This window comes from Bufo gargarizans, chromosome 3 (assembly GCF_014858855.1).
Source record: "Bufo gargarizans isolate SCDJY-AF-19 chromosome 3, ASM1485885v1, whole genome shotgun sequence".
In the NCBI taxonomy this organism is placed as follows: domain Eukaryota; kingdom Metazoa; phylum Chordata; class Amphibia; order Anura; family Bufonidae; genus Bufo; species Bufo gargarizans.
The window spans coordinates 474,791,706-474,813,983 of record NC_058082.1 but is presented as its reverse complement, the minus strand read 5'-3'; the positions used below and the strand labels follow the sequence as shown (position 1 = coordinate 474,813,983).

Below are 22,278 nucleotides of genomic sequence, written 5' to 3'. Positions count from 1 at the left end.
CCTGACTGTATGAAACTTCACCGCTGAAGCGAGGTAGCCCATCACTACTTGATTGGCGGGGTCCGACGCCCTGCACCATCACTTGTCAGCTGTCCATCGCTCAGATATTTCCGGAACTCCCATAGAGATGAATGGAGTGGTGGTGCACATGCCCAACCTGCCATTCCGTTTATTTCAGAGGGGTCATCACTTAAAGGGGTGTTACGGCTGTGATAAGTTATCCGCTATAAGGATAACTAGGAGATTGTGTGGGTCCAACCCCTGGCACCTCCACTGAATAGGGGATAGCTTCTCGCAACTTGAATACCCCTTTAATATAAGGCGCACAACCCGTTTAATAACGCACTACATTTCTCATTTTAAATTTTTATTCTTTTTTTGTTACAAGGGATACGTTATTGGGGAGGGCAGATATATTATGGCTTTGCATCAGACAGCTGGCATCAAAAAGTAGCAGGTTTTTGCACAAACATTTTTGGACTCTTTGGATGTTTGACAGGTTAAAAAGTGGACGGGCTCCGCCTGACACGTGCCGTAAGTAATGTAAGTTGTAGTGTGTGTCTCCGCCAGCACGTAGCTGACACAGGGTGGCAGATTTATTTAGAGGCCTGCGCTTCTTAATACATTTAGGCCTCATGCACACGACTGTTGTTTTATTCCGTGTCTGTTGCAGCGTTTTTCGTGATTTTTCTGCGGACTCATTGGGTCCGTTAAAAACTCGGCTAATGCACCGTTTGCCACCCGCGTCCGTGATCCGTGGTTCCAGTCCGTCCCAAAAAAATAACCTGTCCTATTATTTTTGCAGTAAATGGTTCGCGGACCCATTCAAGTAAATGGGACCGTTAAAAAACACAGAGGCACACAAGATTGTTGTCCGCGTCCGTTTTTTTCCCCCCATCATTTGCATGGCAAACCTGTCTTAAGGTCCATTCACATGTCCGTTGTTTCTCTCCTGATCTGTTCCGTTTTTTGCGGAAAAGATCTGGACCAGATCTGTACCCATTTATTTTCAATGGGTCCTGAAAAAAAATCTGACATTGTGCTTCCTCACTGTGATGTAGTCGGCGCAGGCGCAGTGAGGAAGCCGGCGCCAGGATCGCATCATTCACTCACTGCGCCTGCGCCGAAGACAGAAGTGAACGGCGCAGGCGCGGGATTTCGCCAACGATGCAGGAAACAGTGTCATCAATCAAGAGGAGCTGGGCGGGCACAACACAGGACCTTGGCGGAATACAGGGTGAGTGGACGGAGCCTCTAGGTGCTGATTTTACGCCCATATAGCACCTAGAGGCTCATTAGCATATAATAAAAGTGCATTTTTAACAAAAACGGCTGCAGGGACTAACATTAGAAACATACTGTTATGTAATGCTGACATGGGCGCATCGCTAATGTCAGTCAGATCCATAACAGTATTTCTGGTGGTAGAAACCCTTTAACATAGCTAACCACACCCACTGTTCCACCCACATTACAAAACTGGAGTGTGTGGTGTAAAAATGCAAACGAGTGCAAACAGTTGCAAGATTTTGCGCCTTTTTGATGCCAGAGTTCTGGAGTAAAGGTGTGATAAATTAGGGCCTAAATATATAAATATATATTCAAATCGCCCCCTCTCAACAAAATTCCATAAACAAATAAATAAATGAAAACGCCCCATACTATTAAAATATAAAAATATCCCATACGGCAAATGGCGGAAAAAATTCCAAATGGCTGATTCGCTGTTTTTTGGTCGCTTCACCTCCCATAAAAATTGATAAAGAAAAGTCATACAAGGTCTCTTGCACACAAACGTGTGCGCCCCGTGGCCGTGCTGCAGCCCGCAATGCACGAACACCGACCGTAGGGCAGCGTATCGCAGACACATTCACTTTAAAGGGTGCATGATCTGGCCGTTCCGCAAAAAGATAGGACATGTTCGGAACAGAAGTACGGGACGACGAGACCCCCCGGAAGCACTCCGTAGTGCTTTCTGTAGGGTCCCGTTCCGCATCTCCGGACCCATTGAAGTGAATGGGTCCGCATCCGTGATGCGGAAAGCTTGCAGAATGCGACACATGTATTGCAGATCTGCAAATGCGGTCCGCCATACGGCAACGGGACACCTACGGTCGTCTGCAGGAGGCCTAAAATGGTATACTTGAAGAGTACAGATGACCCTGCAAAAAAATGCTCCACTTTTGGGAGAGTTGGACGTCTTGTGCTTCTGATTACTGGGCTGTGTCCACACTGCGGACGGAGGTGGCCGCTCAGTAGCGCAGCGTGTCCTGTAGTACTAGTAGCACATCCTGGAACAGATGGAGGTTTCATGGTGCTTGTGTCACCTCGTTGCTCACAGGTTTGCTGTGCTTTCTTGTAGCTGTCAGAAACCCAGAATCCATGGCGGCGAGACCTCCGGGAGCTTATTCTGCTGATCTCTCCACAGGGGTCTTGCTGGATTCTGAAAGCTGAATGGAATATGAACACGGTGCTCGCGGACACTCTCACCGTCGGCTCCTGTCTCTGCCAGATTGTTTTCAGATTTGTTTTAACCCAGTTGTATCTCTGTTCTACAATCCAACGGAGGCCCCTTTTAAAATAATCTTCTATAGACTAATTTCTTTAAAGGGGTGTACCCCTCAGGGGCCCTCCGAAATAAACAGAATGGCACCACTCCATTCATCTCTATGGGAGTTGCGGAAATATCTGAGTGTTGTACTCGACTGTACGCAGAACGCCCGTAGAGATAAAAGGAGAGACGGTGCGCATGCCCGACCTGCCTGTTCATTTTGGGGGGAGGGGAACAGAATCCCCATTCTCTTGAGCGGTAGGGGTCCTACTGCTGGGATCTAATAGATATTCCATATTCTGTGGTGTACCCCCTAAGACTTTATTCACATTTATATGTCAGGAGTATTCCACGATTTATGGGCTCCATTATAGCGCCAGAGCCATTGCATGGCAAACGCTACCAGTATGCATTGAGTTACAGTAAGGTTCTTCAGGGCGTCTGCTGCTTTGTGAATAGACCCTCTAATGACAATGTGAACATAGCTTTTGGCATTTGGTGGGTGCAGTAGGTCACCTAGCACTATAGCCCGTATTGCTACTCGGCCCTTGACATTACATGAAAGGCACACCTGAATTTTTAGGTTTTGAGTGGCATTTGGCCTTTTGAAGGCGCTTGTCTCCGCACAATCCTTGAAGGCGGTGGGATAGGCTGTAATTAAGGCTGTATTCACACGTCCGCAATGTGTTTTGCGGAAACACGGAGACACGGATCCGCAAAACACGGAAAGCGGCAATGTGCTTTCCGCATTTTGCGGACCGCACATTGCCGACATAATAGAATATGCCTGTTCTTGTCCGCAATTGCGGACAAGAATAGGACATGTTCTATTTTTTTGCGGAAACGGAAGCACGGATGCGGAAGTGCGGATCCGCAAATGTGGATGCGGACAGCACATTCCGTCCCCATAGAGAATGAATGGGTCCGCACCCTTTCCGCAAAATTGCGGAAAGGATGCGGACCCATTTTGCGGACATGTGAATGGAGCCTAAGTTGAAGCCCTCCTGACATTGATTAATGAGTACTGTACCAATGATATGAGCAGTGCGGGATCTGTACCCGATGTGATGAGGGCATCGTTTGCTCTCGCTCCATCGTCCTCTTCTTGAAAACATAAAACCTGAATGGTCACGTAATAACTATTAATCTTGGCGCGGCCTCATGTCCTAAGACCTCTGGTTGGAAGAAGCTGTGAGAGACGAGTATAGCTTAATAAGAGCTGAAACACTGACCCTTTGTTCTTGCCTCTTATTGCTTATTACAGATTAGTACAGGCATCATGTGAGACCGTCCAGCAGTAAACACCATATCGTAAGGCGAAATCAGCAGAATCGCTGTGAACTGTAGCTGATTCAGGCCTCCGTATAATAGATGTAAACAATGCCCTAATACTAAGCAGCGTTCCCCAGAATATCCCAATAGCCAAAGTTGTCACTTCAAGGATCGACTGGTCCTGACGTTACAATATTAGTTCCTGGCAGTGTAGCGTATTGCTGGTACGATGTGCTGCTCCATTCCCCCGCCGTGTGCCCCGTTCACTTTTGCCGCCCTGTGTGCTAATAGCATCGGTACAGGGAGGAGGAGACGTCCGGGTTACTCGGGGGGTGTCTCCTTCTCCACAATCACAGCGGAGGGCATCACAGCCAGGGAGGTGAGCTTTTTATTTTATTTTTATTTTTTTCCCTAGCTGTGATGCTCTCACATCTGGGAAAAAACAAACAAACAAAAACGCCATAGTAATGCCCTACAATGCAAGGTACTAATATTGTAACTTCAGGACCAGTGAAATGTTCTCTTTAAGGGCTGATTTAGATGACTGGCTTCTCACAAGTCTGTTTTTTCCACCTGGACCATTTGTCTAGAGAGACCCTCAGCATGTACTAATCTTGCCTTTTATTTATTTCTGAGACTCCCCCGGCCATTTATATGTCTACATATGTCAACGCTTTGGAATGGCGGGCTTTAATCTTGCTGCATTGTAGAGGCCTATGATGTGGCGGTGAGGGGTAATTCCAGCTTCCCTTCTCATTCAGCTGTAGTCAGCCGCAGGTGACTAGAGGGCGCCGCGCTCACACGAGCACCACAGTCCCTCAATACAACTGATTGGCAGTGTTACTAGGAGGAGACCCCTACTGATCTAAAATTGACCCTAAGGTTAGGTTGTCCATATTAAGAAAACCAGACAATCCCTTTAAACTCGCAATTGCCCCTCCTCTTTGAGGAGCCCCCTCATGCACACAACCGTATATATTATATGGTCTGCAAACCGTGAATACCGGCCGAGTACATGTAAAGGACATGTTCTATGATTTGCGATTACGCCTGTGTGCTGTCCACATTTTTTACAAACCCATAGACATGAATTGCTCCGGATGCAATCTGCAAAAAAGTGCGTCTGGTCTGGACCCAAACATTGGTGGTTTTAAGGCCTAACTGAGTATTGGATTGTAAAGTATCTTCCTGTGTGTTCCCTTGTGTCACTTGACCCCGTATCTTTTCTCCCTCTGCTCAGCATTATTTTGGGCCAATTAGTGGAAGTTCTGAAGACGTCAGTGAAAAGTAATACATTTACAGCAGCCTGTCCTGGTTTCTCGGTATATATTTCCGAGGCTGGACGAGGCTTCCGGTTTCACTTTCATCACCTTGATAAATAATCACAGTTGTTATACCCTTTGGTCATATTGTTGTGCACTAATAGTAAGAGCTTTAATAGGGCGCGCACTCCTGGTCTTTAACCTCCCAGATGTCGTGGTCATATTTGACCATGGCATCTGAGAGATTAAATGTATGTGATGTTATCGTTATTAGCACCAGCAGCTATGGGGTCTGCTCATGAGTGCAGCCATTTTTAAATGCCTGGTTGCTGTTAGGAAGGGGTTAAGGGGGTCGTCTCACTTCAGAAAATGGTATTTATCATGTAGAGAAATTTAATACAAGGCACTTACTAATGTATTGTGATTGTCCATATTGCCTCCTTTGCTGACTCGATTCATTTTTCCATCACGTTATACACTGCTCGTTACCATGGTTACGACCACCCTGCAATCCAGCAGCTGTGGTCGTGCTTGCACACTATGGGGAAAAAATGCCAGCTTATGCCCACACCCACTGTCCTGGTCATCAGAGAGGTCCTGGTTGTGCGATAAACTGCCGTTTAGTTAGAAAGCCGCTTGCCATTAACAATTACACCGCTTGTTTTTGTGCAATCAGATTAAAAGCCTCGCCGATCTCTCATGTTTGCCTGGTTGTGGCCACAAATTGACGAGCCAACCTTAAAGGGGGGTTGTCCAGCCTTTTTTTATTTATTTTTTATTCTCTTGTCCCCGCTGGACCCATAGGGTCAAGCATACTTACCTGCCCCTTGCCATTCGGTTCACAGGTAATGTCAGCTCACCCCCTTCTTCATGTAGACTAAATCATGCGCGGAGATCCCTGAGCAGTCCGAGCAGATGCACAACGTAGCTGAGCCCAGCACAGTGGCGTCCTGTAACATTAAATTGCTTTACTGGAACACCTAAAAGACACCATGTAGCAAGGACTGCATGCCTGGCCTGCGCATTTCAAACTCAAAGGTTCATGGCCATGATTAAGAACCTTTGAGTTTGAAATGTGTCCTTGCTACATGGTGTCTTTTTAGGTCTTCCAGTAAAGCAATTTGATTTTGCTAAGACGCCTCCGTTCTGGGTTCACGTATATATATCTGTACAGCTGTCTTTTGCATACTCCGGCACCTGTATTTGAACTTCCGGCACAAACAAAGGTCAGGCGGTGCCCTGTCGGGAGAACCAGATTGGCGGTGCTGCATCTGCTAGGTCAGTAATAGTCTATTCTTTATTTTAGACACACCCCGAGAATTGTTCGGGTTCCTCTTGAAACCAGACATCCCCCTTCAAACAGGAAGTCACCAGCCAAACCTGCTGAAACCACAGATGGAACAGATAAATACATTTGTATCTTTGTCTGTGGTCAACAACAGGACATCAAGGAAACCTCTTGCCACAAGACCAGTACCTATTGTCTGAGATCTGCTTCTCTGAGAAGCTCTAAAATCCTCTACGTGGATGGTGTTGGCAGCTCTTCATTTCTCGGCTGCCACAAGCTGTAGTACGGTATTATTCGTGAATTTACAGCATCGGCTGTAATCTGTGCAGGGAGGATAGAACATTGCACCTTTTCCATTATAATCAATAGGCTGCCGACGTAATGCACAGACCTGCTGGGTCCTCCCGAGTGAGCTCTGGCTAATAGATGAGGCTTCTCCACAGGGACACTTCATCTATTAACTATGGCTTCACAAATGGGACATTTATAAAGGACAACCAGACATCACCTTTAACAATTGTCTTTCTTTCTCACAGTGAAAGGAAAAGATCAAGACAAGCCAGATGCGAAAGTATTTAGAGGTAACATTGATTATTTTATGTTTTTGTACATAAAGGAATTTTTCAAGATAAAAAAGAAGCGAAAGTTTGTTTTGCATCTGCAGATAGTTGTCTAGATCAGCATCGCTAACGCACGTTCCTATGAACGCATGTTAGCGATGATCTGCCTGTGTAAAAGTGTCGCTGATTACCCATTTAACGAGTAAACGCTTGTTCATTGGACAATCACAGTTTTTTAGCAGGCCAAAAAATCGTATAATTTTATAATTATATTAATTCTGTATGGGGACGAGCGTTGGCATTAGCGATCGCTCCTCCCTATACTGTGTGCATGTAATAGCAACGGTCTCCTCCACTGACGAGCAGGCGATTGACAGGAAGGAACACTTCCCTTCAGACAATCGTCGGCCTCATGTGCTGGTCTAATACAGGCCTAACATAGGTACTCCTTCCTTTATGTTGTAATTCTACACAGGAGAATTTGGCATTTTAAAGGGGTTGTGTAGCCAGTATATATTGATGACCTGTCCTCTGGCTAGCTCATCCATATCTGATCGGCCGGGTTTCCAACACCCAGAATTCCAACCAATCAGCTGTTTGAAGAGGATGTGGCCCTCCATGTGAGCTCTACTTTATTACCCTGCTCGGCGTCTCCCTCGCAGCAGCGGCGTAGTGTGAATGGAACGAGTATTTGTAATCACCCTGCACCCCCAAGATGATAGGCAGTGTAGTGAAGAGGCAGTAGTGCTCGCATGGAGCGCCACATCCTCTTCAAACAGCTGATTGGCAAGGTTGCTGGGTGTCGGACCACCACCACTCAGATATTGATGACCTATTCTGCCTGCAATCATCATCACTATACACTGTGCCTTTAACACCTGTAATAATATATCTATTAGGACGGATTCACACTTGACATATTCTTTTCTCTGAATTTGGCCACACAAAATCTGTTTGTGTTCCCTGCAGATTTGCATGTGACTTTACATTGATTTCGCTGCAAATCTGCATGGAACACATGTGGATGTTGATGCAGATTCACTGCGTAAAAATATGCATTGTGTGAATCCCCCCTTAAGTGAGCTCTCCAGGCATGCTATCCAGCCAGTCTGACATCGGCACAACCGTATGCTGGACAGAAGAGTTGTCAAGGCAGCCATTTGACCCCCAGTGAGTATTGTGCTCGGGTCCTGCTAACTAGAATAGGTACAGTTGTGTTAATAATTGCCCCAGTGCCTCCAGCGTGCAGTTCTGATGTGACACCGGATAGGAGAGTAGTCCTGGTGGTACACTTTAAAGTGCTGTACTATAGCAAAGTCCAGCTTTTTGGCATACTGTGTGTTATTTTGTCGCTGGATTAATAACGTTATAGAAGTTTGAATGAGTCTGCTTAAAATTAACTTTTTTCGTCTTAGAAGCTGCACCTGCACCAGTACATTCCCCATCAAGAAGTCCAAAAAATAATGCCTTGCTGGTGGCCGCTGGACCGAGCCATGTGGCTATCAATGCCATATCGGCCAATATGGACTCTTACTCAAGCAGCAGGACTGCTGCACTCAAAAAGCAGCCAACTCACATGGAAGCTACACATTTTGGAGACCTTGGTAAGAAGCTGCTCCCGCCTTCGCTGTGTTGTGCTGTGGGTCTACAGTTACACAGAGGTGAAGTAAATGCAGATGTGCAGGCCTGTGTGACCCTGACATCAGTTACAGTAATCCTTTACAGTTTGATGCCTGATTGCTGACTGCATGTATACATATAGAAGGAGGTCTGTATATAGTTTAAAGGGTTGTGTCATCTAAGGCTACTTCCTGCTTGTTTGGGAAGGAGAAGAGCCTCTGCAGTATTGTGGCAGGCTAGAGAAGACTTCTCCAGGGGAAGCATGGACCCTGTTATCAGCTACCAGAGGGGGAAGGAGTCTGACTCTTTACAGAGCCCAGTCTTAGCTCTATAGATTAGCGGCATCACTGAGAGGTCACGTGGAGGCAAAGAAATGTTTATACTAAATACATTTCCAATTATTTTTAAGAGATTTACTGGATTTCCAAAATTTTGGAATGAGCAAGGAATTAAAAAAAAAATTATTAAAAAAAAATCACTACACTCACATGTTCAGTTCTTGCAGTCCCTGCTGGTCTCCATTTACAACTCTGCACGATGCTGTACATGAGCACTGACGCCAGTCACTGACCGTAGTGGAGATGCCTGCTTGTACAGCATGAGACTGCTGAAGGCAGCAATTGGCTGCAGCAGTATGTATGTGATGTCAGCACAGGGAAGCAAGTAGAATGACTGGTGAGGACTCTCAGCATGGTTGAGCATCTGGGACAGAACAGGTGAGCATAGGATGTCTGTAGGATTGTTCTTTGCCAAGTTTTTGTAAATCCTGGACAACTCCTTTTGAAGCCTCTGTTAAAATAATTTAGTGTCTGTGGGCATTAAAATGATTCCTGAAATAAGCTGTTTAATGTATTTCTCCTCTTCCAGGCCGATCGTGTCTGAATTATGAGTCACAAGATGCAAAGTCAAATCTTTCAAAAACTCTTGTACAAGTTCTCCAAGACAATTTGGCCCTCCCTTATTTTATTCAGTTTATGGAACTCCGCAGAATGGAACATTTAGTGAAGTTCTGGCTGGAGGCTAAAAGTTTTAACTCCACTACCTGGTCCCGAATTAGAGCATACAGTCTAAACACAGTCAAGCACAGCACTTTGGCAGAGCCCATGTCACCTTCTCCAAGGCGGCCGGATCAGTCTGCGGCTTCAGTTGATCAGCAGGCCCAAGATTGCTCTAAACTTCCACAACATACATCCAGATTGAAAGCGTTAGGTTCTGCAGCAAACCAACGCAACGCTTCACAGACTAAACAGAAGATGGGGAGCATGCCAGCTATTCAGCTAGAACTGTCTACGGGTGACACCTTACTCCCCTATGAGCAGTCTTCCAAGCTTAACGCATCAAACAGGAACAGTCCTATAGACGAAGGGCTAGCTGACATGTCCCAGAAGTTAATGAAGGGTAAGTCCACTACTTCCAGCACATTTTTCTTGACTGTCTTGTGATGTAATATGCATAACACGTTTAGCAGCCATGCTAAGCAAAGATGGTTTCAGCACGGACCGTAAAACGCATTCTAGGATCGAAAATGGATATTATGCACATAATAATGCTGTATACATAATAGGGGACAAGTGCCTGGCAGAGGTCTGACTGTGGGGCACCCTCTGACCATGAGAACAGGGCGTGTTCCCTAGTTTGAATGGAGCAGTTGTCACACAGTGGTTCTGGTGCTCCATTCAACTGTATGGGATTGCTTGTCGTAGCTGATAGCTTGTACTCCGCAGTCCCATAGAGCTGAACAGAGTGTAGTAAACGCATGGTAAGGGTCCATTCACATGTCCGTAGTGTATTGCGGATCCGCGATACACCCAGTCAGCACCCCCTATAGACCTGCCTATTCTGGTCTGCAATTGCGGACAAGAATAGGACATGTTCTATTTTTGGCAGAGCCGCGGCCCGGAAGTTTGGGGCCGAAGCTCGGAAGTTCGGGGCTGCGGCACGGAAATGCGGATGCGGACAGTGCACAGTGACTTTTCTGTCCCCATAGAGAATGAATGAGTCCGCACCCGTCCACGGATGTGGATTCATTTGCGGATGTGTGAATGGAGCCTAACATCAGGTTTTTCATCACAATCGTGTAATAATTTTATTTTGGAGCTGAAGTTGGTACAGATCTTCCCCTTTGCAACTGCAAAGCCCTTCATTTGTGTTAACTCCAGTTAGTGTCTTTATTTTATTTTTTCCTTCACAACCATTACACCTACTAAACAAAGGCAAGCAGCTTCTGAATACCCTGTGGTTCCTAATGTAAGGTACTTGTGCTAATGCTACCAGTTAAGGTCCCTTTACATTGAAGGTGCAGGCTGTTGTCGGGAAGGAAGCATTCCCATACAGAATCCTCATTTGCCGGTAGCAGCGTCCCCTTTAGACGGTACGATCTGCTGCCAGTAAATGATCATTTAGATGTTCGCCACAACAATCCTGTTACCCGGCACCTTTAGGCTGGTTTCACGCGAGCGAGTGTCACCCTCCAGACTCGCAGGGCAGCACCCTTCCTGCACTGTCGGGGTTGCATAGCATTATATTGATTTATGATGCTATGTAACCCTTACAGTTCTGGAATGTATTAGATAACACTGACAGCATTATGTCGGTGTCATCTAATACAGTCCAGAGCGTGACACTCAAACTCTGACAGATTACTGCTGATGCTCGTTAGCGATAATCTGCTCAAATATTGGGCAGTGTGAAGGGCCCTTTGCTTTAGGGTGCATTCACACATCCGTGTGTGTTTTGCGGATCCGCAAAACACTGACATTCGCGATGTGCGTTCCGCATTTTGCGGTCCGCACATCGCCGGCACTTAATAGAAAATGCCCTTCCTTGTCCGCAATTGCGGACAAGAATAGGACATGTTCTATATTTTTCGGGATCGGAAGTGCGGATCCTCAATTCCGGATCCGGGCAGCACATCTTGCTGCCCCATAGAAATGAATGGGTCCGCAATTCCGTTCCTCAAAATGCGGAACGAAATTGCGGACGTGTGAATGGACCCTTAAGGTGAGGTCACATGGTGCAGCTGGCTGCTCATGAGAAAGACATGCCCACCTGGGGTGGCCACAAGATTTTGCTGGAAAATCGTTCAGCCACCGGGTCCCTCGGGTGGATGTGGCTTGGCCGTGTGCAGACTGCTGCACTGTGTGGACCCCATCCTTATAAATCATCTCTGGGAATATTCACACTCAGGTTTCATGTAGAAGGTTCTGCCACCGATAATCCGTTCCATACATGTCAGAGGGGTTATTTTGGCAGCAAGCGGATGCACTCCTGCAAACCCCATTCAAATGAATGGAACAGTCACATACATTTCTGCACTAAATCTGTGAATTCCCCCTGATTCATACCTCTCTGGAGGAGTTTATGAATCTTGTCCGATCGGGTTATGGATTGTGCTTAGTGAATTTCCTTCCATCTCCTTTTTTCTTTTCGTACCCTTTGGTAATGAAGGAGACGTTTTATAGTAGATTTGCAGTTCTTTCTCTTTGTCAGGGATTCTAGAGGACAAGATCAGGCCTCCTCGCATCTTGAGGTTTTCTTGTTGGGTTATTTATAGTCCATGTCTGTTTTTTGCTCGGCGACTCGCAAGTCTTCAAGGTGTCAGTGTTTTCTTCACTTACTCTGTAGATCTTAAAGGGGGTTGTCTCTAAGACAATGCCTTTCAAAGTTGCTGGCTCGTCTTCACTAACCTGCAGAAAGCAGTTGTTACCATACACATCGCCTGCTTGTAGTATTACATGGCCTCCATTTAAATGAATAGGTTACCATGCGGTACAATAGACGGGCTCCATCTGCCGTAGGAAGAGATGCTGTTGTTGAACAGGTCTCCTCCCCAATAAAGGATTTGGAAATTGGTTGTCCTCAAGAGATGCCCGCTTTCAAGTATATGTACACCTACTGTATGTGGATCAAAAGGCTCCATCGGTCAATGGAGAACCTGACAGCCTAGCTCAGACATAACAAGATCTCCATGTTATTAGCCCAACAGATACTACATTGTCCTAACATTTTTTTGGTGTCCAGTCTTCTGGTACAGCTCAGAGACATTTTGCAAAACCATCTGTGAGGCATGCTGGGAAAGCTGCCGATCTCCCCACTTCCTGCACATACAAGGCTCCGTCTATTCTACTGAGGTTTGATGCCTTTGATTTTTTTGCAGGTATAGAACGGGATGCTGTGAACACATTCACCAAATACATTTCTCCGGATGCTGCTAAACCCATCCCCATCAGTGAGGAAATCAGGAGCGATATTGTAGGTGAGTGGTCTGTAGGATTGTTTTTTTTTTTTATATATAATATATATTAACTAGATGTTTTCCGGGAACCATAACTTTATTTTTCTAATGGCACCATTTAATGTAATAATATATTAAAGTATAAAAGAAAGATATATTTGTGGGGTGTATTAGAGAAAGAAAACAATTGTTTTAAGGGTTTTATTTTTATGATGATCAGTATGTGGTAAAAAAAAAAAAAAAAAAAGACACTAAAGACCAATTCTTCAGGTTACTGTGATTACAATTCCAAATTTTCATTTTTATTTATTTTTTCTTCCATTTCAACTTTAAAAAAATTAAAAAACCTTTTTTGTTTTAAAAGAAAATGCTTTGTGTTCCCAAATTCTAGAACCCATAACTTTTTTTTTTTTTTTCCTTCTGTCGACAGTTTTATAAACGCCTGCTAATTGTGGGGTGAACTGTAGGTTTTTATCAGTTATATTTTGAGATACATATGCCTTTTTTTTTTTTTTTTATTCAGTATTTTTTTGGGAGAGATGAGGTGACCAAAAAAAATGCAATTTTGGCAGTGGGATTGTTTTTCTTTACAGCATTCACTGCTGAATAAATAACACTCCAAAATGTTTTCCATTCCGTTTGGTTGCGTTCCTATACCTGAGAGCAAACTTTCTTTCCGCTATGGGATGCGGAGCAAAACGCATTCGGCATGACAAACAATGTAAGTCAGTGGGGCCAGATATAGAATATAAAACCGAGTCTTCCCTTATTGAATTTCAATGGAGTTCATTTCGGATCAGTCATGGCTATTTTAAAGATAATACAACCGGATCCGTTCAGATGCAGCCGGTTGTATTATCAGAAACTGAATGTTTTTGCTAATCCTTGCCGGATCAGGCAAAACGCGAGTGTGAAAGTAGCCTTATATTGATGTATACTGGTAGTTATATCTGATCCCAGTCACTGTAGGTGGATGTCAGCTGTATAACACAGCCTGCACCCGCCGCTTATGGAGAGGACTTGGCTTGCACCATACTCCCTTTCAACCATTATGATGTCAGTCGAATGTCTGGAAGGGTTTGTTCCAGAATCAACATTTATCACCTATCCACGAGATCTCGGAACAGATGTCCACTGCCCCCCTGTTCCTTCTCAGTGGACGACTGCAATGAGGAGGAGCTAGAATGGAGAAGCAGTTGAGCCTATGCACCGCCGCTCCATTCAAAATCGAAGGGACTGACAGAGCGTTCTGTACTGTCTTAATCATTCCCTCAGCAATCGGACCCTTATCACCTATTCTGTGGAACCCATTAATGTTTTAGAACTACATAACTTGTTGCATGTTATTATTTGCAGCAAAAATCTGTGGCGAGGATGGCCAAGTGGACCCCAACTGCTTTGTTACGGCACAGTCCATAGTTTTTAATGCGATGGAACAAGAGTAAGTTATTGAAGGTTATTTTTATTTAAAATAAAGATAAAAAAATTAAAACGTGCTGGACCCTGGTTAGATTGATCCTCCAGCTCAGGAAAGATGCTTGACGTCAAGTGGAAAAATCATTCAACAAATGTAAGGGTCCATTCACACGTCCGTATGCATTTTGCGGACCACACATCGCCGGCACTTTCATAGAAAATGCCTTTTTGTTTTCTGCAATTGTGGACAAGAATAGGACATGTTCGTTTTTTTTTTTTTTTTTTTTTTGCGGAATGGAAGTGCGGATGCGGACAGCACATTCTGGCCCTATTGAAATTGAATGGGTCTGCACCTGTTCCGCAAAATTGTGGAACGGATGCGGACCCATTTTGCAGACGTGTGAATGGACCCTTGGACGTTAAGTCCTTTCCCTGTGCTCACAATCGCTGCACTGCACACTGTGGTAATGTTTTAATGTTTTATCGTGCAGCAGGGGGTGCGGGGGATCCTCTGAGAAGTGAGTTCTTTGAGCCTGTTTCCAGTCTAGGCTGAGTTCACATCACTTTTTATTTTGATCATCAGTTATGATCAGTTTGTGTCACTTCCGTCAAAGATCAGTTATTTTTGACGGGCAAAAAAGTACAGCATGCAGAACTATTCCTCCCGTCAAAAATAGCTGATCTCTGATGGAAGTGACACAAACTGATCATAACTGATGCTCAAAATAATGGATCTGTTTTTTTTTTTTTTTCTTCTGTTCTTCAGATGCATCAGCTAAACGGTGATGTGCGCCTTGCCGCTTTTAGGGGGGAGTCTCTGGATTAGGCTGGTGTCAGTGGATTCATCATGGCTATTATAACAGATCACAGCTTCTATTTAGCTTCTCCATGCCCAACTATGCAAATAGCCCAAGGAGTAGCTGTAGAGGAGGCAAGCTGGCCGGCGGACACTGGCTATTTCTAAAGTTAGGGTGCCACCTAGTTCTGTGTGACGAGGGCGCCTATTGCTGTTTCATGCTGCCTGTGGTTAGGACTGGTTCACTTTAGTAACATGATGGGCAGCACCAGATAACTAACCCAGCTCTGCCTTACCTTTAGAAACAATACTAGATTATTATTTTTTTGTCTGCACCTTACAGGCACTTTTCAGAATTTTTACGAAGTCAACATTTCTGTAAATACCAGATTGAGGTGCTGACCAGTGGAACGGTGTACCTGTCGGATATTTTGTTCTGCGAGTCTGCTCTCTTTTATTTCTCAGAGGTAAGAGCACAACGATGGTTTAATTTCATCTAGAATTCTGACTCCTGTTACGTGTGAGATACAGTCGTACCACGTCTGTGACTTCACCGCTCTGTCCCTTCACGTCTTTATATTTGATATCTTTATTATTGCACGGTTCACTTTTCTGTTCCTTGTACTTCTGTAAAAGAGGAAGATAATGGCGCGTACAAGGAGTGGCAACAGGTTTTGCTGTAAAGACATTATCATAATAATCTGTGGCATGATCATTAAAGGGATCCTACCGTTTCCACAAACAAGTGTTATCCTTTTATTAAAGAGCATCTGTCATCAGGAGCAACCCTATTGAACCAGGTATAATGCCTTCTAGGGTCCAATCTATATTTTTCTTCGTTGAGCCGTTCCCAGTTTTCTTACTTTTTAGTGATGGGTAAATTGGGTCTTCCGTGTACGGTGGGGTAGGCCAGAGCTCCTCTAACATAGACCTCTTTCCACTCCTCCATTCCCTTGATTCACAGGGCCTGACATCACGGCCTGACGCTTCTTCAGCGGCTTGTCTTAAAGATGATCCTTCTTTTCTCAGACGTCTGCTGCCAGGGCAAAGTCAGGACACCCTGATGCACGTTACATGGGTGACCTGAAATCAGCAGGCTCTGGTGACTTCCATATTTATGGCCAGCTTTAATCTTGCTTTCCATATTTATTATGTTGACTAGGACTGATGCGTGAATAAAATATTTTAATTATATTTTTTCTTCAACTTCTTGTTAACAGTACATGGAGAAGGAAGATGCAGTCAATATATTACAATTCTGGTTGGCTGCTGACAATTTCCAGTCTCAACTTGCACTCAAGAATGGACAGTACGATGGACAGGAGGCGCAGAACGACGCAATGATCCTTTATGATAAGTAAGCAGTGGATCACTCCCAGGAATCCACAGCTCATTCAATTAAAGGGGTTGTCCAGCCTTTTCTAAGTGGTGACCTATCCTTAGAACAGACCTTCACTAGCTAGCACAGTTTTTAACATAGAATCCCTACGTTCTATTAATATTATATCCTTCCCCTTACACCTCTTTTTGGCAAAGAAAAGTCGCAGTCCACCAGATTTGCAACCTACCACCCTTGCAAAGTCTACGAGAAGGGGCATGGCTATCTGTCCTGGCTGATTCATTATTATTTTAAACCAAAACTGGCGGAAATGTCTGAAATCTACAGCAACTCCAAGCTGCCGTACATTTCGTTCCACCGCACGGAGAGCTGACGGAGGCAGGTAATTTATGATGAGCCCTGTACCTCATCATAAATTGCCTTCTTCCTTCCCCAGCACCAGCCTTGATAAATCAAGGCCTAAGTATTTTTGTACTTATTCTAAAAAAGGAGCAGACTCACAGCGTGGACTAGCATTTACTGGTCACAAACAAAAGGAAACAGTTAGGTAAGAAGGGTCCTATGTAACCCGGTCATTAGGATCTATGATTAGCTAACCTGTTCAGACCCCAAACCACAACATTTCCTAATCTGATTAATCTTAGCAGAACACGTTGCTGTTCTCTCTGAGCTTTGCTTACGTCGTGGCTGACGGAGGACTGAACACAGCTATGTAATATTGTGTAGCTCAGACGTATCTGGATCTTGTGTTTAGGTATTTTTCTCTACAAGCAACGCACCCATTAGGCTTTGATGACTCTGTGCGGCTAGAAATAGAGTCCAACATTTGCCGGGAAGGAGGCCCACTCCCAAACTGCTTCACCACTCCATTACGTCAGGCTTGGACCACCATGGAGAAGGTGAGGTCATAACAAAGACAAGTATACTGTTCTTACTGACTGGAGCGTAACATCTGTGGGGGAGATTTATGAAGACAGGCGCTTTCTGTGCAGGTCTAGATATTCCCTCTGCACTGCCGGAGGATGCGCCCTAAAGGCCAGGCTAGTTTGGCAGAAGTGTTGTCTCTGCGTGTCCTGCTGCCGTAACGTTGGGTCCAGCCATTATTTTGGTTTTCCCTGTCTTTTTGCATTGTGGGTTGTTAAAGCTAGATAACATTCACACGATCATTTTATTTATTTTTTTAATGTCCATTCATACGACCGTTATGCTTTCCGCAAAAACGTGGATACAAAATACAGATGACATCCATGTTGTGTCAGTTTTTTTAGTTCTCCAGTTTTTTTTTTTTTGTTTTTTTATGGACCCATTGACTTCAATGGGCCTGTGAACCGCATTGTGCGGGCAAGTATAGGACAAGTTCTGTCTTTTGCGGAACAAACATACGGGTGCGGAATGCCATGTCTTCCGTGTGCTTTCTGTATCCGTATGTCCATTCCGCAAAAGGTAGCACATGTCTTATTCTTGGCTGCAAATGCAGACAAAGTACCCATTAAAGTCGATGGGTCCACAAGAAAATGGATGTCGAGCTTACATACAGTCGAATGTGGAAAGGTATATTCTCTCTGGATTAGGGATCGACCGATATTTATTTTTTAGAGTCAATACCAATAATCTGTGAACTTTCAGGCCAATAGCTGATAATTTATACCGATATTCTGTGTATTTTCGTTTTTGAAAAAACATAAAATTCCTACACAAATCTGCTGAAAATGAACATGTTTAACGTGTAGCTTTTTTTTTTTTTTTTAAATCTTTCTTTTTCGTTTATACTTGATGTTTTGTGATTTTTATTTTATTTTACTAACATTTAGCCCCCTTAGGGGCTAGAACCCTTGTCCTATTCACCCTGATAGATCTCTATTAGGGTGAATAGGGCTTCACACTCTCCCTGCTGCCCTGTGCTTTGTGCTGTTGAATCGTATAGCCGCAGCAGCTGAGGGGTTAACTACCGCTCATAGAGGTCAGGTGCGGCTACATGATTCTGCAGCCAGCTCACGCCTCCTGTTTGAATTTGAATGAGTGAGTTATCTTCATTGGTGGTGCAGTGACCACAGCCTCTCCCCTCCTCTCATTGGTGGCAGCAGCACAGAGGGGAGGGAGACCTTGCTTCCTTCTCTGCTGCTGACGGAACACGGAGAGCACTGACAGCAGCACGATCCTTGTTCCCGATTCGTTATCTTTTTATCGGCAAAATAGATACCGATAACTTTGAAAATCGATAATATCGGTAAAACCGATAATCAGTTGATCCCTACCTTGGATGGTAATGCTGCAGTTTTTTTTTTTTTTTTTCCCCACTGCCACCGCTGCGCATGAATGAACTTGGACAGTACAGCGTTGTCTTATACTGAATAGCTTGTTAATTATTTACATTCCACTCACTTTCTTAATTGAGATTCTTTGAATATTGTTTCAGGTTTTCTTGCCGGGCTTCCTCTCTAGCAATCTGTATTATAAGTACTTGAATGATCTGATTCACTCAGTGAAGGGTGATGACTATACGTGGACTGGAGCTGGAAATCCAAGTCAAGGAAACCAAGGCACTCCCAACCATGAGCCCTGTGCTGGGGCATCGGACATCTCCACCTCTCAGGTAAAGATCTATGTTACATGTATAGACTTATTAGGACTGTGGTCTAACATAGAAAAATACATGTCCTATATGGCAGTGAAATAAATCACCAATAAATGTCATTTCTCGCCCATTTTCCTTGGGGGACACAGACCTTGGGTATAGCTCAGCTCCCTAGGAGGCGTGACACTAAGTAAAACTGTTAAGCCCCTCCTCCATCAGCTATACCCTCAGCCTGGAGATAGAGGCTACCAGTTTTAGCTTAGTGTCCAAGGAGGCAAGACACTCCCTGCTACTGCAGGGCTGTTTTCTCCTTGTTATTTTTACTTTTTCTTCTAATTTTGTTATTTTATTTTTTCCTAGGGATACCAGAGACGCATTAGACCTCTCTGCTCTCCCGGGGTTGAGCTGCGCCAGTGCCAACTTATCTGCACTGCTGCCTCCCCCACAGAAGCAATAGGAGGATCTGGGCAGCAATGACTCCCCTACATCCCGCCAGCTAGGGGGTCGCCCGCACGCCAAGCCCCTCTTCCAGCTTCCTGCCACTGCGGTGCCAGTGGCTGAAGGGGCGACCCTGCTGGAAAGGACTGAGGGTGAAGACGTCGGACGGTGAGATGGCTATTCCAGCCCATACCCTGTCCCTATCTGCAGCATCTACCCCTCTGGGTAAGGGGGGCACCCGTGGTCGCTCATTCTGAGCGCTCATCTGCAGGACAATGCAGCACAGCAGCATCCTCAGCACCCCCACGCCGTTCCCCCCCACGCTGCTATCTTTCTCCCCCCCCTCCCCCTCATTCAGGGCTGACTCCATTTTTCTCTTCTCTCTCTCCCCCTTCCCGCCGAGAACGGGGGGCGGGGCTTAGCGGTCCCGGTAGGGGGCGGGGCTTACGCGCGCGTCATTTTGGGGGCGGAGCTACGTTATCCTTCACAGGAGACATTTCAAGCGCTGGAGGGGGCGGAGCTTGTTCCCCGTGCTTTCTGCTGAGGTTTCCCACGCTTCCTCACTCCTGACAGGAAGCTGGGACACGGTGGGGGACTCTAACCTCCTGTGTACATCGCTCGGCTTCTGTGGGCGCTCTCTGCTGCTCTCTGCTGCTCACTGCTGTTCACTGCTTCTCTGCTGCTGCTGATCTGGGCCATCTCCTGACGTTCTTCTGAGGCACTGGTAGGACAGTTAACCCTCTCCTAACCCTCCTGGTCATAGCTGCTATAACCCTTTGTGGTCTCTATATTAGAGTACAACCACACTTCAGCATGTCAGATCCCACAGGTGCCCCCAAACCCTGGTACCATGCCTGTACCGCCTGTAAGGAACTTTTTCCGCGTGGGCAATCTGAGCCGCATTGCCTTGCATGTCAGGCCCCGGTGCAGGGCCCGCTTCCCGCTGCGCCCCCCGGTGCCTCTGAACCCCCTGACTGGGCTAGGTCTCTGTCTCAGGCGGTGGAAAGCCTTACACACGTAGTGGGCCGTCTCGTGGATAGACCGCCTCTCCCGCAGGCTGCCACAATCCCTGTCGCACCCGCTGGGACTACCGTTTCTGCCGCCCCCACTGGTTCCCTGCCTCGCAGCGAATCTTCCAGGGCCCGGCATACTCAGAAACGTTCAAGGGTTGAGCGCACATCTTCTCCAGATGCTTCGCTCTCTCCGCCATGCGTGCGAGCTCAGTCAAGTCTATCCTCTCAAAGGGATACGCTTTCTGAGGGAGAACTGGCGGATTCGGACGTGGACATGGACTCAGAGCTTCCGTCCAAATTGGCGTCCGCGGTGGGGCATCTTGTCACTAGCATCCGTGATACCTTTCAGCTACACGATGACCCCCCCAGCTCTGAACAGGCCGGCGTGTCCTTTCTCCGCCCCAAACAGGCCTCCAAGGTTTTTCCCATACTCGCTGATTTTTCTTCTGTGGTATCCAAGGCTTGGACTCGGCCTAACGTCCGCTTTATTACACCCAAAAAGCTGGACATTTGTTATCCCTTTCCAGCGGATTCTGTGACCACGTGGACATCCCCGCCTAAGGTTGATCCTCCCGTGGCTCGCCTGTCCAAAAGCACTACTATTCCTGTACAGGACGGATCTTCCCTCCAGTCTGTTGAGGACCGTCGTACGGAATCCCTCTCCAAGGCCATATTTACTGCCTCTGGTTCGGCCCTTAGACCGGTCTTTGCCTCCGCCTGGGTTGGCAAAGCGGTCTCTGAATGGGGTTTGCAACTGGAACGGGAGTTAGGGTCGGACGTCCCTGTTCAGGACCTCCGTTCCTTAGCCCAACTAATTGTTCAGGCCGGAAAATTCGTCTGTGAGGCCTCCCTTGATGCGGGTGCCCTCATTGCCCGTTCCTCTGCCCTGGCAGTTTCTGTCAGGAGGGAACTCTGGCTGAAGGTTTGGGCGGCGGACGCCGCTTCCAAACGCTCTTTGGCCGGCCTACCATTCACGGGTTCCCGCCTGTTCGGAACCCGTCTGGACGAACTTATATCAGAGGCCACGGGTGGGAAGAGTACTCACCTCCCCCAGTCCAGGCCAATGGGCGCCCCCCCCGTGGTCGCGCTGGTTCGTCCCGTTTTCGGTCCTTTCGCAAGCCCACCGGGTCTAGACCCGCGGCCAGTTCTTCTTCCTCTGGCCCAGCCCAGGATAGACGCAAGAAGCCGTTTTTTCGGACGCAACCTACCTGGCGCAAGTCCCAGCCTGCACGGGCTCCCACAGGCCAGCAGCCCTCTGCCTGAAGGTGCGCCCCCACCCACCCGGGTGGGGGGCCGCCTTCTCCTATTCAGGAACGTATGGCGGGCCCACATCTCAGACGCATGGGCGCTCGAGATTGTATCTTGCGGATACAAAATCGAATTTGCGTCCATTCCGCCAGACCGTTTCTTCCGATCCCGTCCTCCGCGAGATCCCGTACGAGTGGCCGCCTTCTTCGCGGCCATTCACTCTCTAATGGACAAGGGTGTCGTCGCCCCCGTGCCTCCGACGGAAAGGTTCAGGGGGTTCTACTCGAACCTCTTTGTGGTTCCCAAGAAGGAAGGCTCAGTGCGTCCGATCTTGGACCTAAAACGCCTGAACCGTTTTCTCCGACTGCAGAGATTCCGGATGGAGTCTCTCAGGTCCGCAGTGGCCTCCCTGGAAAGAGGGGATTTCATGGCCTCAATCGACATTCAGGATGCATACCTCCACGTTCCGGTTGCTCCATGTCATCACCGCTTCCTGCGCTTCGCGGTGGGGGACGATCACTTCCAATTCGTCGCCCTTCCCTTTGGTCTGGCGACGGCTCCTCGAGTGTTCACCAAGGTCCTGGCCCCTGTCTTGGCCCTTCTACGTTCAAGAAGTGTTTTTCTTCTCCCATACTTGGACGACATCCTGGTCAAGGCACCCTCCTT

The 22,278-nt window shown here is 46.5% G+C and overlaps 1 protein-coding gene across 1 annotated transcript in view; it reads left to right on the top strand.

Annotated features, from left to right (window-relative positions):
- The window catches only part of AKAP10 (A-kinase anchoring protein 10), a 51,485-nt gene that overhangs the window by 5,751 nt on the left and 23,456 nt on the right, over positions 1–22,278 (top strand). Inside the window, exons 2-10 of the mRNA XM_044283731.1 lie at positions 6,910–6,954; positions 8,349–8,537; positions 9,421–9,951; positions 12,710–12,808; positions 14,144–14,228; positions 15,343–15,466; positions 16,220–16,356; positions 17,093–17,237; positions 18,755–18,931. Coding sequence (XP_044139666.1) covers positions 6,910–6,954; positions 8,349–8,537; positions 9,421–9,951; positions 12,710–12,808; positions 14,144–14,228; positions 15,343–15,466; positions 16,220–16,356; positions 17,093–17,237; positions 18,755–18,931 — 1,532 coding nt within the window. The remainder of the gene's footprint in view (positions 1–6,909; positions 6,955–8,348; positions 8,538–9,420; positions 9,952–12,709; positions 12,809–14,143; positions 14,229–15,342; positions 15,467–16,219; positions 16,357–17,092; positions 17,238–18,754; positions 18,932–22,278) is intronic.